The sequence below is a fragment of the Camelus bactrianus genome, chromosome 4, assembly GCF_048773025.1.
Source record: "Camelus bactrianus isolate YW-2024 breed Bactrian camel chromosome 4, ASM4877302v1, whole genome shotgun sequence".
NCBI lineage: Eukaryota > Metazoa > Chordata > Mammalia > Artiodactyla > Camelidae > Camelus > Camelus bactrianus.
Window position 1 is genome coordinate 58,657,748 of NC_133542.1, and position 15,770 is coordinate 58,673,517.

Below are 15,770 nucleotides of genomic sequence, written 5' to 3' on the forward strand. Positions count from 1 at the left end.
CTAGTCACCATCTTTCTTTTCTAACAAGGCTCCAGGAGTCAGTTTTTTTAATTGAAATATAGTTGATGTACAATGTTACATTAGTTGCAGGCATACTACATAGTGATTTGACAGTTGCATACATTATGAACTGATCATTACAGCTGGATAAGGCTAGTAACAATCTGTCTCCACACAAAGTTATTACAATATTAGTGACCGTATTGCATATGCTGCATATTATATCCCTGTGGCTTATTTATTTTGTAACTGGAGGTTTGTACCTCTTTATCCCTTTCTCCTATTTTCCTCCCCCCTCCACCCAACTACCCCCCAGCAACCATCTGTTTGTTCTCTGTATCTATTAGTCTGTTTCTGTTTTGTTTTTCAGATTCCACGTGTAAGTGAGACCATATGGTATTTGTCTTTCTTTGTCTAACTTACTTAGCATAATACTCTCTAGATCCATCCATGTTGTCATATATGGCAATATTTCATTTTTTTAATGGCTGAGTAGTATTCTGTTGTGTGTATCTGTGTCTGTCTGTCTATCTGTCTATCTATATATCTCACATCCTCTTTATCTATTTATCTATTGATGGGCACTTAAGTTGCTTCCATATCTTGGTTATTGTAAATAATGCTGCAATGTGTGCATATATATTTTTGAATTAGTGTTTTTGTTTTCTTTGGGTAAATACCCACAAGTGAAATTGCTGGATCATATGGCAGTTCTCTTTTCTATTTTTTGAGTAGGAGTCAATTTTTAAAAATTCCTTTTGTCTGCAATTTGACTAAGATTCCTTTATTCCCTGACCCACTGTGGGATCAGAACCATGATCTATTGCTTCATTTCCCTTCTATTACTGTAGCAGACATAGTTCTTTTAAGATTTTCTGGGAGTGATATTCTTTGCAGTGGGGCAAGAGATGAGAATGAAAAAAGTGCTTCTATAATATTTTGCAAACTACATGTCAAGACTCATTGGTGAGTCATGAAACCAATTTAGTGAGGCATGAAATCAGTTTAGTGGATTGATTTGTGAAATTGATTTAGTAGATAGCAGCCAGAATTTTGTTTTATTTCTAATGGAATAAAATAGAAAAATATTAGAGAGCTCCGCATATAGCAGAATCAGTATTATTCTATAAACTTATCTACTGTGTACAAGGCACTTGGGGTATTAAGATGAATGTTGATGCAGTCCTTACCTTCAAAGAGTTTACCATTTAGTGTGAGAGATGAAAGAGTTGGTTACCAACATTTTCACTTTGTCCTTCTTTCCTCACCTCCAGTCACCTAACCTTTAGGGCTTTAGGATCCTGGGGTGACAAAGTGAGAAAGAGCCTAGTCCGACTCTAAAAATTTTAGATTTTATTCATACAACAAATACTTATTGGACATCTATCATGTGCCAAACTCTGTTCTAGTTGCTTAAGATACATTAGAAAACAAAACAGACAAGAATCTCTGCCCTCATGGAACTTGCATTCTAATTGGGAGAGACACAATAGACGGTTACCATAATGAATAATAAATTATATCGTATGCTAGAAGGTGATAATGCTCTGGAAAAATAGAACAAAGTGAGGGATATTAGGAGTCTCAGGTGTTGGGGAACATAAGTTACGCTTTTAAATAGGGTAGAAAGCTTTGGCCTTTTTTAGGTGACACTTGAGCACAGACTTGAAGGAGGTAATGGAGTTTGCCTTGGAATGTGTCAGTCATGGGATATTTGAGGGAAAAGCGTTGAAGGCAGAAGAAATAGTCTACGTAAAGGTCCTCTGAGGTGAGGATGCTGGGCATGGTGAAAGCAGGGAGAAGGCCGGCGTGGCCGGAGTGAGGGAGGGCGGGTAGTAGGACATGAGATGATGCCCATGAGGTAATGGCAGTCAGATGTTGTAGGTTCTTGCCAAGACTTGGGTTTTTACTCTGAATAAAGTGAGAAATGTTTGCAGGGTTTTGAGCAGAGAGGATGGACCTGATCAACCTTAAATTTGTAAAGTGATCTCTCTGACTGCTCTGTTGAGAATAGAATCTCAGGGGGAAAAGGGAGATACAGGGGGAAGTTTGGAAGCTACTGGTATAACTGAGGCATAGGTGTTAGTAGCTGTGACCAAGGTGATATCAGTGGCAGAGAGTGGTCAGATTCTGATATATTTTGAGGGTAGAACCAACAAGATCTGCTGATGGATTAGATGTAGGCTATGAGGAGAAAAGAGGAGTCACAGATGACTCCCAAGGTTTTTGGCTTTAGTAACTGGAATAATGGCGTTGCCATCAGCTAAGATAGGAAAAGCTACAGATGGGGCAGGTGTGGGGAACAGGGTTAGGAGTTCAGTTTGGGGCATTGTGTTTGAGCAGCCAAGTGGAGATGGTCAATAGGTAACTGGATTTGGAAGTCTGGGGGTGAGGAGAGAGGTCCAGGCTGCAGAGAGAAATTTGTGGGTTATCAGCATATAGATGATGTATAAAGCCACAAGGGTCAATGATGTCATCTAGGGAGTGAATAGAAGATGAGAAAGGACCATTGGCCATTGCATTGTTAAGAAGTTGGGAAGAAGAGGAAAAATCCACATAAGAGGGTAAGGTAGGAAGAAAACCAAAGAGCATGATGTCCTGAAAGCCAATTGAAGAAAATGTTTCAAGGAAGAAAGGGAGTGATCATTTGTGTCAAATGCTGTTCATAGTTCTTTTTTTTTAATTGAAATATAGTTAATTTACAATGTTTTAGGTGTACAGTGAAGTGATTCAATTATACATATATATCTTTTTAAAAAAAATTCTTTTGGGAGGGTTAATTAGGTTTAGGTTTATTTATTTTTTAAATGGAAGTACTGGGGATTGAACCTAGGACCTCGTGAATGCTAGGCACACACTCTACCTCTGAGCTATACCCACCCCTCCATGTATACCTATTCTTTTTTAGATTTCTCATAGTTCTTATAAGGTGGGGACTGATCACTGGATTTAGTAATCTGTACATCTCCTTCTTATCACTTATAACATTTGAAATTAAGTTACTGATTTTATAACTATAGTTGTTTAATGTCTTTCTTGCTACATAAAAGCTTCTTGAAGGTAGAGACAGTATCTGTTTTGTTCATTTTATTAACAGTCATCATAGACATTCAGTAAATATTTGCTGAATAAATGAATGTGCAGTATGATTACTTTCTGCATAGGTCCAAAATAAACATTCTGAACAAAGGTTTTATAAGAAAGAGAGGGAACATTGTATGACAAGGAATGTGGAGGACATTATCAGGATTGGCAGGAGAAATCAGCTCACTGCCAAAATCTTTGCTTTAGCTTGGAGGTGTTCCTTTTAGAAGATTTTCTGGATGTAGCGGAACGATTGGTATCATTTGAGTCCTAGACTTGTATGGCACAGTGAGTTGAATTTACAGTCACCTCCTTGGGATACATGGAATGATGAATTATGTACGGGATACTTTTGAAACATATCGCTCAGGTTAAAGATCAGGAAAGGTCAGGAAAGGAGGTTTTCTAATGGAACAATTGAATTGAGACCTCAAGAGGTTGTTGGATTTAGCAAGAAGGAGATCTGAGCAAGGCATTCCTGGCAGAGGGAACAATAAAGGCTGAGTAATTATGAGGAAATACCATGTATTTGGTGGAACTACAAGGAATTTGACATGCTGTGTGTGTGATGAGGTGTGGGCTTTTTATTTCCCTCTGAATTTGAGCAGCTGAAGTGGTTGAGATTGACCTGAATGTTGGGTGGGTGTGAGGTTGTGGGGGAGATGGATGAACTGATCCTGAGGTCTTTACTGCCACGTTTCGGAGCTTGAATTTCAACTGTATTCAGTAGAGAGCCACTTTAGAATTTTAGAAACAGGAGAGCGATAATAAGCAAAGGGAAAGAGGAACAGCGGGTTGTTGATGAGGTTTAGGAATTTTAATTTGGCATCTGAGTATAGGATGACTTGTAAGACTGGCAAGAAGAAGCAAGGAAGCTCACTAGAATATTGCATTATTCATAATGAGTGCAATGAAAATGGATTTAAGAGGGTGTCCAGGCTCCTGGCTGTTTGTTAGGCCCCTATTAAAAAAAAAAAAAAAACACACATCTCTTTCCAGATCGTTTAGAGAGGCTCTCTCTTTATGCTTGCTGGAACCAGGAGTAATCTCCCAACATTATTGCCCTTCCAGGAAGAGGAGATTTATTGCACTTAACAGAATGAGTACTGTGTGACATATGTTATCTACAATCAAAACAGTGTCCTGGTCTACTGTTTGTCCTCTCTGGCTCAGTGTTCCTTCTCTACACTGGCTACATTACCCATCCTGGGTCTAGAACTTTCATCCCACTGAATTCAGTACATCCAGAGAAGCGATCAGAGAGCAAGCCTTTAGTAGTTTCCCGACTTGAGGATCTCAGGCCTGCAACTAGTCACCTTCAGAAGTATAATTTTTTTCTTTTTACAAGACCCATTTCATAGTTTCTGCTGAGTGGAGGTTGGGGAGGGGAGGGGGGATGATGGCTGCTGTTGAAAGTGCCTGCTGCCTCTTGCCTCTGGACTGGTCAGAAAAAGTGTGGTAGAAGAGGCAAGTCCACTTTTGGATAGATTTCATGTGAGCTGGGATGAGGAGTCTGGAAATGTCGGCTGCTGATCTTGGTAATGGCAGCAGAGAGGAAGATAGCAGAAGTATCACAGAACAGCTACAGTCCCCTGTTACCTGGAACACATTACAAATAGACATGAGAACTCAGCTAACCAGGGATGTCAAGGTGACAAGGCGGCAGCTGGCCTTTCTCATGCTAGAAACCAAAACTAGTTTCCCTGTTTTTCAAAGGACCTACTTATCAACTAGGTTAAACAGCGGTTTATACCATTTTTCATTGATTCTGAGCTGCCCATGTTTTCACATGTTTTTATCTTTAATATGAGGATGCTCTTACAGTTGATGATGTATTATAGTTTGATTGGCAGGTTTTTTGTTTTCTTAGTGGTACACTTTATAATCAATGGTATCTTCGGTTCAGTGAGTTCATACAAGAATAAATGTGGGTGCATAGATACAGAGAACAAAGTAGTGGTTACCAGAGGCAAAGAGGAGGGGGAGGGTGAAATAGCTAAAAGGGATCAACTAAATGGTGATGGATGGAAATGAAACTTTTGGGGGTGAGCATGCTGTAGTGTACACAGAAGTCATGAAACATATAGTATTATAAAACCAATGTTACCTCAACAAATTAAAAACATTTTTTTTAAGGTTCTGGAAATGGATGGTGGTAATGGTTGCACAACATTGTGAGTGTAATTAATGCCAAAGAACTATACACTTACAAATGGTTAAAATGGTAAATTTTGTTTTATATATATATATAATATATATGTATATTATATGTAATAAAATATTTTTAAAAAGAAAAGCTAGAATTCTTGTGCTTAGAAAATGTAAAGAAATATACATGGACATTTCCAAGTTTCTAATAAAGAAGATGGAGTCAAAAAAAAAAAAAAAAGGAATATATGTGTGTGCTTGGTGAGGGCTGGCAGGTGTTAAAGAGATAAGCTCTCTCCCCAGAGAAGAAGGAGTCAAAGGCAGTGCTGATGTTTGAAGCCTGATATGCACTGTTTGTTTATGTGAAAGGAAATCTGTGATTGATTTTAAGACTTACCGTTTTGTTTAGCAAGCTATAATCAGGAGAAGCACTCAGAAGCTATTAGATACTTTTCCAATTATTCTTTGGTAAGACTTAAGCTTTAGGGTCACCTTTAGGATTCTTGTGATCCAGGGCATATTAACTTTCATTGCAAACCTTACTTATTTTCTTTCCCAGAAATCATCAGTGAGTTTCACTTGATTGACCTTGTTGTTAACCTGTTTCTATGTTAGTTTTATAACCTCTTAGGTTTACCCGTTAAAATTGCAAAATCTTTGTTGAGAATAACTCCATGGCTCACTTCCTGATTTGGGGCGGGGTGGTCTATATGTGCTTTCTTTATATCTTCTATAGAAAGGTCATTTTTAACAATCGGTTGTTTGGGAAAACCATTCCTTGTCCTTTTGTATACACATATATGTACTTACATGACACATTCTTAATTAAGAATTTTTAAGAATTTGCATGCCATTCAATGTAGACTACAGTCTGCAGTGAGACTGGAGTGTGTATATGTGTGTGTGTAGTCTTGGTGTAGACTATATTGACATGTTTACAGAAAAATTCTGCAGTTTATAAGAGTAAGATGATAACTGAATTCTTAAAAAGTTAGTTAACAAAGTATGACCCATTAGTCACATGGTGACTAAGAGCCTGGCTCTGGAGTCAAGCTGCAAGGTGTTTGAATTCTAGCTTCTGCAACCTTGGACAAGTTACTTAACCATCCTGTGCCTGAGGGCTGTCATCTGTGTAATGGGGATACTAACAGGACCTTCCTCGTAGAAGTAATTCAGATAATATATGTAAAGTATGTTGCACCATACCCAGCACAGGGCACACTTAATAAATGTTAGCTACTCTTTTTTATTAGTAAGTTACCACTTCATGAGTGAGACCAGAGCCCTTGAATTATTGGTTAAGTAAAAATATTTCTTCCTAGTAAATGATTTTGAGGTATAGTATGGAGAAGTATCTTCTAATTCATTGCTTTTAAGATGTCCCCCAGGTTAATATGGACTCTTTGAAAGAGAAATGTGTGCTAAGATGTAATTGCCATGAAAGCAGGAAATTACTTTTTGTCTGCTTTGTCTTCTCATCTATTATAATACCTCCGGTAGTGCCTGACTTTTTACTAAGGCTCAATAACTATTTGTTGAATGAGTGAAAAAGGGTCAGTGACTCTTAAAAGCTACAAACTTTTCATCTCATGGACTGAATTATGTGAGTGACTCCACTATGTAGTGATTTTAAATGACGGTTTAGCAGTTTTATGGAGAGGAGTTTATCTAAGTTACTAGAAACTCTGAAACGTAAAGTACAATTAAACAAACTGACTTTCATTGCTTTAGATGTAAGCTAAGATATATATGTAAATTGAGATAAGTTCCTGTTCACAACTTTGACAGTGTTTAATTAAGAAGTTTCAAGTTACTTCGTAAAAAAACAGAATTTAAAAATTATGTGCCCCTAAAACAATGAAAATTATATGCAAATATTAACAGTAATTATCTGCAGGTAGGATTATAGATAATATAAAAATTCTTCCTTTTGCTTCTCTTTATTTTCTAGCATTTCATAAATGATAGTCATATCTGAAATTATAAGGGACTCTCAAATTCAGGCAGTATTTATTGAGTGTTTATGGTTTATCTGTCATTGTCTTAGGTACTGGGGCTACAGTGATGAACAAGAAAAACAAGTCTCTATATTCTGGTAGAGGGGAAGAAGAAAATAAGCTTGGGAAAGGAGATTCGTATTTTATAGACAGGGAACTGAGGCTAAAGGATGTTCAAGGGACTTGCCAAAGTCACGGCATAGTTGGCAAGTTGGCATAAAAATGTCACTTACCTGATTTACAGCTCGGAGCTCTTGCTATTATACCTTACTGGCTTTATTGACTCTGGAGAGTGGTATGCAAATTCTTGAGCATTCTAAATCAGAAGTCTAATGGAATTTTGCTATGAGTCTCATGAAGGAGTTCTTTATGAGGCAGTGTTATGTTGGGTAAGGAACATGTATGTGTTTTCTCCCCAATTACGTCAACAAAACGTTCAGCAAATCCTTTACACTCATCAGCTGAACTAGAGAGAGATTAGCTGTCTTGCTTGTTACTTCCATAGTCCTGTTATTTGATTTGGAGTTACATATATATGTGTTCGGTTTTTTTCTACAGCCATACACACTGCTGCTATGGATATGCTGGGAGGATCTGGTATCAAAAGACAATGCAGAAAAGTTGATATCATTGCAGATGCCGCATACTGCATTTTCAAAAAGCCAAAAAGTTTTACTGGCAACTTTATTATTGATGAAAATATCTTAAAAGAAGAAGGAATAAAAAATTTTGATGTCTACGCCATTGCACCAGGTACTGCTTACAGTTTTCAAAAGTAATGATGTGTTTTTCCGTATTTTCTGCAATGGATATACATTTTGTGTGTGTGTGTGTGTTTATATAATTATAAAATGAATGTACTATTTTTCTGCAATGGATATACATTTTGTGTGTGTGCGTGTGTTTATATAATTATAAAATGAATGTATTATTTTAAAAGCTGAAATGAGTTGAAGGCTTTTTAAGTGATATGCAGATTCAGAAGTTCACATCAGCTTTTAGCCATTTCCAAATCTTGAAGCCAAAAAGGAAAATTAATTTTTTAAGTTGATCTTAAAATCACCCAGTAAAGATTTTATTCAAGGATATGGTAAAAGATGATACAGTGGTGAGTTTTTCACAAAAAACTTTGTAAGATTACGGGCTCTTTCCAAATGTTTATCTTTTAAGTGCAGTCTCTGAGAGTAACTTCCTGATAGATGGTGAAGCTGAATGAGCACAATCTGTCCCACATACAAGGGTGTGATTCAAGTTCTCAGAAGGCCCCTTGTTCAAAAATAATTCTTCCTGTTGTAATTGCAGATGATGGTGATGAAACTGCATTTTTACTTAATGTATCAACTATAATATATACTATATAACAAGACAGTGTAGCCAAAATGAAAGTTATGTTTATTTGTGCAAAAGTATATTTTAAATATTATTAATTAGGTTGAACTTCTAGGTGACAGAAACCACATTTGTATTTTTATCATCCCTGCCTCCTCAGTTTGAACTGAATTGAATTAAATATAGCTCTTTACAGGACACTTTTATATACAGTATCTGTTTATCCTTCATAGCAATCCTGTGAAGGAAGCAATATTGTACACTGATTAGGAACATGGAGTTTGGGAGAAGATAACCCAGTTCAGATTCTGGTTCAGCTGCTCATTAGCTGGACAACCTTGGGTATGTCACCTGCTGTCTCTGAGCCTCACTTTCCTTATTGGTAAAAATAAGGGAATGATACCTTTTACACAGGATTTTTCAAAGAACTAAATGCAATAATGTATACACTGTTCTTGTCACAGTGCTTGGCATGTAATACAATCATAGTATTTAGTAGTTAATATTTATAGTAGAAAAACAGGCTCAAAGAGATTAAGCTTTGCCTAAGAGCTGTCAGGTAATAAGTGACAGAACTTGAACCAGACCTAGGTCATGTCTTCTGGCTCCGGGTACAATGTAGTTATCACTTTACATTTAACTTCCTTTTTTCTTTTAATTGAAGTATAGTTGATTTACAATGTTGTGTTAGTTTCAGGTGTACAGCAAAGTGATTCAGATATGCATGTGAGTGTATATATATATTTTTTCATTCATTTTCAGATTCTTTTCCATTATAGGTTATTACAAGATTTTGAGTAGTTCTCTGTGCTATACAGTAGGTCCTTCTTGGTTATCTATTTTATATATAGTCCTGTGTATATGTTAATCCCAAACTCCTAATTTATCCCTCACCCTCTTTTCCCCTTTGATAGCCATATTTGTTTTCTATGTCTGTAAGTCTATTTTTGTTTTGTAAATAAGTTCATTTGTGTCACTTTTTAGATTCCACATAAAAGAAATATCATATGATAATTGTCTTTCTCTGACTTAACTTCACTTAGTATGATAATCTCTAGGTCCATCCATATTGCTGGAAATGGCATTATTTCATTCATTTTTATGGCTGAGTAATATTCCATTACACACACACACCACATCTTCTTTATCTGTTCATATGTCGATGGAAATTTAGGTTGCTTCCATGTCTTCCAGGTGATTTATGTCAAAGAGTGTTCTGCATATGTTTTCCTTTAATTTTAGAGTACCTGGTCTTACATTTAGGTCTTCAATCCATTTTGAGTTTATTTTTGTATATGGTGTTAGAGAATGTTTTAATTTCATTCTTTTACACATAGCTGTCCACAGTTTTCCCAGCACCACTTATAGAAGAGACTGACTTTTCTCCATTGTATATTCTTGCCTCCTTTGTCACAGATAAATCGACCATAGGTGTGAGGATTTATTTCTGGACCGTCTATTCTGTTTCATTGATATGTATGTCTGTTTTTGTGCTGGTACCATACTGCTCTGATTACTGTAGCTTTGTAGTATAGCCTGAAGTCAGGGAGCCTGATTCCTTCGGTTCTGGTCTTTCTTAAGATTGCTTTGGATATTTGTGGTCTTTGTGTTTCCATACAAATCTTAAATTTTTTTGTTCTAGTTCTGTAAAAAATGCCATTGGTAGTTTAATACAAATTGCATTGAATCTGTATGTTGTCTTGGGTAGTGTGATCATTTTAACAATATTGATTCTTACAATCCAAGAAAAAGTTATTTCTCTCCATATGTTTGTGTCATCTTTTATTTTTCATCAGTGTCTTATAGTTTTTGGAGTACACGTCTTTTGCCTCCATAGGAAGGTTTATTCCTGGGTATTTCATTCCTTTTGATGTGATGGTAAATGGGATTGTTTTCTTAATTTCTCATTCTGATATTTTGTTGTTGGTATATAGAAATCCAACAGATTTCTGTGTATTAGTTTTGTATCCTGCAACTTTACCAAATTCATTGATGAGCTCTAGTAGTTTTCTGGTAGTTGCTTTAGGATTTCTATGTATAGTATCATGTCATCTGCAAACGGTGAAAGTTTTACTACTTCTTTTCCAATTTGGATTTCATTTATTTTCTTTTTCTTCTCTGATTGCTGTGGCTAAGACATCTAAGACTATGTTGAATAAAAGTGGCAATAGTGGGCATCCTCGTATTCTTCCTGATCTTAGAGGAAATGCTTTCAGCTTTTTACCGTTGAGTATGACATTAGCTGTGGGTTTGTCATATATGGTTATTATGTTGAGGTATGTTCCCTCTCTGCCCACTTTTTGGAGAGTTTTTATCAAATGGATATTGAGTTTTATCACAAGCTTTTTCTGCATCCATTAAGATGATCATATGGTCTTTTTTCTTCAGTTTGTTAATGTGGTGTGTCACATTGATTTGCAGATATTGAAAAATCCTTGCATCCCTGGGATAAATCCCACTTGATCATGGTATAATCTTTTATACCTTTTAATGTATTGTTGGATTTGATTTGCTAGTATTTTGTTGAGGATTTTTGCATCCTTGTTCATCAGTGATACTGGCCTGTAATTTTCTTTCTTTCTTCCTTTTTTTTTTTTTTTTTGTGGTATCTTTGTCTGATTTTGCTATCAGGGTGATGATGGCCTCATAGACTAAGTTCAGAAGTGTTCCTTCCTTTGCAATTTTTTTGAATAGTTTCAGAAGGATAGGTGTTAAGTCTTCTCTGAATGTTTGGTAGAATGCACTTGTGAAGCTGTCTTGTCCTGGACTTTTGTTTGTTGAGAGTTTTTAAATTACTGATTCACTATCAGTACTGGTAATTGGTGTGTTCATATTTTCTTGAGGATTATACCTTTCTAAGAATTTGTCCTATCTTCTAGGTTGTACATTTGATTATCACATAGTTGCTTGTAGTAGTCTCTTATGGTCCTTTGCGTTTCTGTGGTGTCAGTTGTAACTTCTTTTTTATTTCTGATTTTATTGATTTGAGCCCTCTCCCTTTTTTTCTTGATGAGTCCGGTTAAAGGTTTATCAGTGTATTTATCTTTTCCAAGAACCAGCTCTTAGGTTCATTGATCTTCTCTTTTATTTTTGTGTGTGTGTGTGTGGTTGGAAGAGATGCTTGATATAATTTCAACTTTCTTCAATTTATAGCAGCTTGCTTTGTGGCCCACATGTGATCTATCCTGGAGAATGTTCCATTTGCGCTTGAAATGAAAGTGTATTCTGCTACTTTTGGATGGGAAGCGCTATAATTATCAATTAAGTCCATCTGGTCTGATGTGTCATTTAAGGCCTGTGTTTCTGTATTGATTTTCTGTCTAGATCATCTATCTTTTGATGTAAGTGGAGTGTTAAAGTCCCCAGCTGTTGTTGTTGTTCCTGTCAATTTCTCTTTTTATGTCTGTTAACATTTATCTTATATATTGAGGTGTTCCTATGTTGGGTGTATATATATTTATAATTTGTTATATCTTCTTCTTGGATTGATCCCTTGATCTTTATATAGTGTCTTTTTTCTCTTGTAACAGTCTTTATGGTATGTTTCTCTTTGGGTTAATCTTGTATGGGATTCTGCACTTCCTGGACTTAGGTGACCATTTCCTTTCCCAGGTCGGGGAATTTTTCAGCTGTTATCTTTCCAAATATTTTCTCAGACCCTTTCTCTCTCTCCTCCTTCTAGGACCCCTATAATATGAATGTTAGTGCACTTGATGTTGTCCCAGAGGTCTCTTAAACTGTCTTCATGTATTTCATTCTTTTTCCTTCATTCTGTTCTGCAGTAATGATTTCCACTACTCTGTCTTCCAGCTCATTGATTCATTCTTCTGCCTCATTTATTCTACTATTAATTCCTCGTAATGTATTTTTCATTTCACTTATTGTACTCTTCAACTCTGTTTTGTTTTTCTTTATATTTTCTAACTCTCTGTTAAAAACGACTAACCCTCTCCTACCATCTCAAAGATCTTTTTTTGGTAGCATCAATGAAAAATTGATCAGTTGATCTAAGAAAGAAATGGAAAATTTTACTCAACCCAAATTTGAGGATTATAGCCTGAGAAGAGCATCTCAGAAAGCTCTGAGAACTGTTCCACCTATTAGAAATCAAGGTACAGTTATGTAAGTTTTTTGAGACACATGTATTATTGAAGTTTACATAGTCCAGATCTAAGCGTCATTCTGTTGGGTCATGCGCCCCCTTACAAGATCGAGAAGGAATGTTATCTTTTAAGGTGTTGCCTTGTTGATGCTAGGAGAATGTTACTCTTTATGGTTGAGCAGGTTTTCCTGCTAATGGGAGAACTTTGGTAGATGCATAATGCAGACACAGAATCCACAGTGCGAGAGGGAGGAGGCCAAAGGACGGAGAAGAATTTTTTTGTTTAAAAATTTCTTGTCTTACTATAAAATATGAACTTTGTTTTACAGTTTCCCTCTATTGATCATTAATATTTCAGTAGAAAGCATTAGGTGATCAAATATTTGGTCCCTTAAGCTTGGGTGGCTGCTTGCCTGCCAGTGTCCATCATGTTCCTTGATGCCAGGTCCTAATAGCCTAGTTCTCTCCTTTTGGGGGTTATACTAGCAGAATGTTCTGCCAGGATTGACAGCCAATTCTAGGTTGTTTAATAAGGGACTTAAGCCAGTTTTCCACATGTGCATTGCATATCCCCATTATTTTGTGGAGCACTATAGAGGTGATCTATAGTTTCAAGTCGTTTAGACATCATTAATCTTGTGTAAACAGATGACACACAGTGTGAAAGGCAAGAAACTATGACCTTATAAGTTCCACAAACTGTAATTTAAATTGGTAGTAGGGACAATGTCATTAGCAAAGATTTAAGCCAGAATCCTCCTGAACCAAACTATTTTCTTAGTGTTTCCCCTAAACTGGGAAATGGATTTTTCAGAGCAGAAATTTGACTCTTCATGGGTCATGAGTTAACAAATGTCATAGCCAAAGTGTCATACCATTGGAAAACGGGTAGAAACCAGTGTGACTGCACTAAAGGCAGATTGACAGATTGGCAGGGGCTGTTTCCAAGGCTGCCTGTAAGTGACCTTGAACCCAAGAGAAACCATTTGTGCATCTCCCTGACCAACCTGGGGAGAGCCACAGTCATAAACTTGTTCCATAAATCCAGCGGGTCCTGTTAGGAACTACCCAGTATTCAACATCTAATGTAAAGAACTACCTATGGCCAGAACAGTCATCATTAATTGGCCAAGGAGAAGGAATCTCATTTAGTGATAATGGTGGTAACATTAGCTTGCATGGTGCTGAGCATTCCTTCTTTTATCCAACATGGCAGAGTCCTTTATCTGATGTCTTTTCCAGTATGAATAATCTTCTGGTTGCAGATCCTGGCAAGTCCAATCTTAATCCAAAATTAGATTAGTGCGATAAACTTCAGGAACAAACTTAAGAGTGTCCTTTTAATAACTCAGCTTTGCAAGGAACTATCTGGGAGGTCTCTTAGCCACTAAATACAGATCTCAGTTAACTAAAGTAGAATTTAGTATTCACTGAAACATAATCTTTTTCTCTCTAAAATTACCCTCATTTCTACCAAATACCTGGTTAATTTACCATATAGACTTTTTAAAATTGGCTGTGCTGGAACTTTTCATGAAGAATCTCAGATTAAACTTTAAAAGGCCAGGAGAGCCATACTATGCACAAAAATCTCTGTTCTTCCTCCATAAACCTTCTACAACTTTCTGTATCCATAATAATCTGTCCCTCACTTTCTTTTCCATTCAGAAACAGAAACCAGCTCTACAATAAAACCACCTTTTTCCTTTAACAAAGTGCATTTTCATTCCTCATACCTTCTTTGCTGAAAAGACACATCCTACTTTCCTTGTGTACTGAAATGTTCCCTTATTCTTAACCTTAAAACGTTAATCTCTGGTGAAAACCAAGAAGCAAATAATAGTAAACTGTTTGTCATACCAGCATTTCCTGATTGACAAGCTTTAGTCTTTAGTCTTCCTCTCCTAAGAAGGCAAAGGTGGGTAAAGTTAGACCTGCCCAGCAGTTAATGCCCTAGTATTTTATTCTATTTGAAGTGACCTGGATAGTGAATGAATTCTTGTTTAACTTGGTTTAGTTTCAAGTTACCAAAATCTAGAGATACTGTCCTTAAAGCAGACATTCCCAAAACCCAATTATTTCTAAAGAGTTTACCTAAAAGCTCTTCTCATTTACCTCTATTTTATTTACTTAAAAGTTTTGTCATATCATTATTTTTCTTGGTGGCAAACTTTGTAACAGAAATAATGTCTTATTTGATTTCTAATAAACTAGGTGCAATGAAAGTAGTATACCTAATATTGGTGGCTCTAAAGACATATCTGTATTAATCAAAGTATTAAGTTTAAGCTAGCTTCAATACCAGGTATCAATTCAGGACTGAATATTTTCTAGGTCACGTGAACCCGATTTTCATTCTGGCCAGTTTCTTTTATATTTCTATTTATTTAAGAATTAATTTCCTTTAAGTCAATTAAATAGAGCTCTTTTACAAATTAATTTTGGCAATACCATACATTTATGATACACATATAGATACAAACACAGAGACCTCATAGTTCTGTTGCCGGAAAAACCTCAGTACCCTGATAGCTGAGTTGAGTCGGAGGCAGTTTGGGGACGATAGAAAAGAACGGCTTAATTGCTTTGCCCGCAAAGGGAGTCACAGCAAACTAATGCCTTAAAGACTATGAGCCAGTCAGGGGGTTGGGGCCTTGAGATTTTATAGAAAAGGTGGTAACAGTCAGGGCATTTTGCAGGTTGCTAGATTCCTCTTAACCTCAATGAATCTTCAGGAGGAACTCCGGAGGGTCTGTCCATTCGTCTGAGATTATCAGCCTGTTATCTCCTCCCCGGAGCATAGCCTCTGGGTTAAAGTTATTTGCAAAAAAATAATGAATCGGCAAATGGATTTTGCATCAGGGAAGTCAGTTTGTTAGTTCTCTTTCTATTCCTTCAATAACTGAATTGAGAGTTCGAGGCAAAGTTTTGGGAGGATAGAAAAGAACAGCTTTATTGCTTTGCCAGGCAAACAGAGTCACAGTAGGCTAATGCCTTAAAGACTGGGACCCCATCTTGGGGTTAGGGTCTTGAGGTTTTATGGGAAAAAATGGATAATGGGAAAAAAAATGATAACAGTCAGGGAGTTTAACAGGGGCTACATTCTTTTC

The 15,770-nt window shown here is 36.5% G+C and overlaps 1 protein-coding gene across 3 annotated transcripts in view; it reads left to right on the forward strand.

The window, feature by feature from the left end:
• Nucleotides 1–15,770, forward strand: part of HSDL2 (hydroxysteroid dehydrogenase like 2) — an 88,671-nt gene that overhangs the window by 54,357 nt on the left and 18,544 nt on the right. For all 3 annotated transcript variants that reach the window (XM_074362017.1, XM_074362018.1, XM_074362016.1), the window contains exon 7: nucleotides 7,788–7,982. In XM_074362017.1, the coding sequence (XP_074218118.1) occupies nucleotides 7,788–7,982 (195 nt within the window). The remainder of the gene's footprint in view (nucleotides 1–7,787; nucleotides 7,983–15,770) is intronic.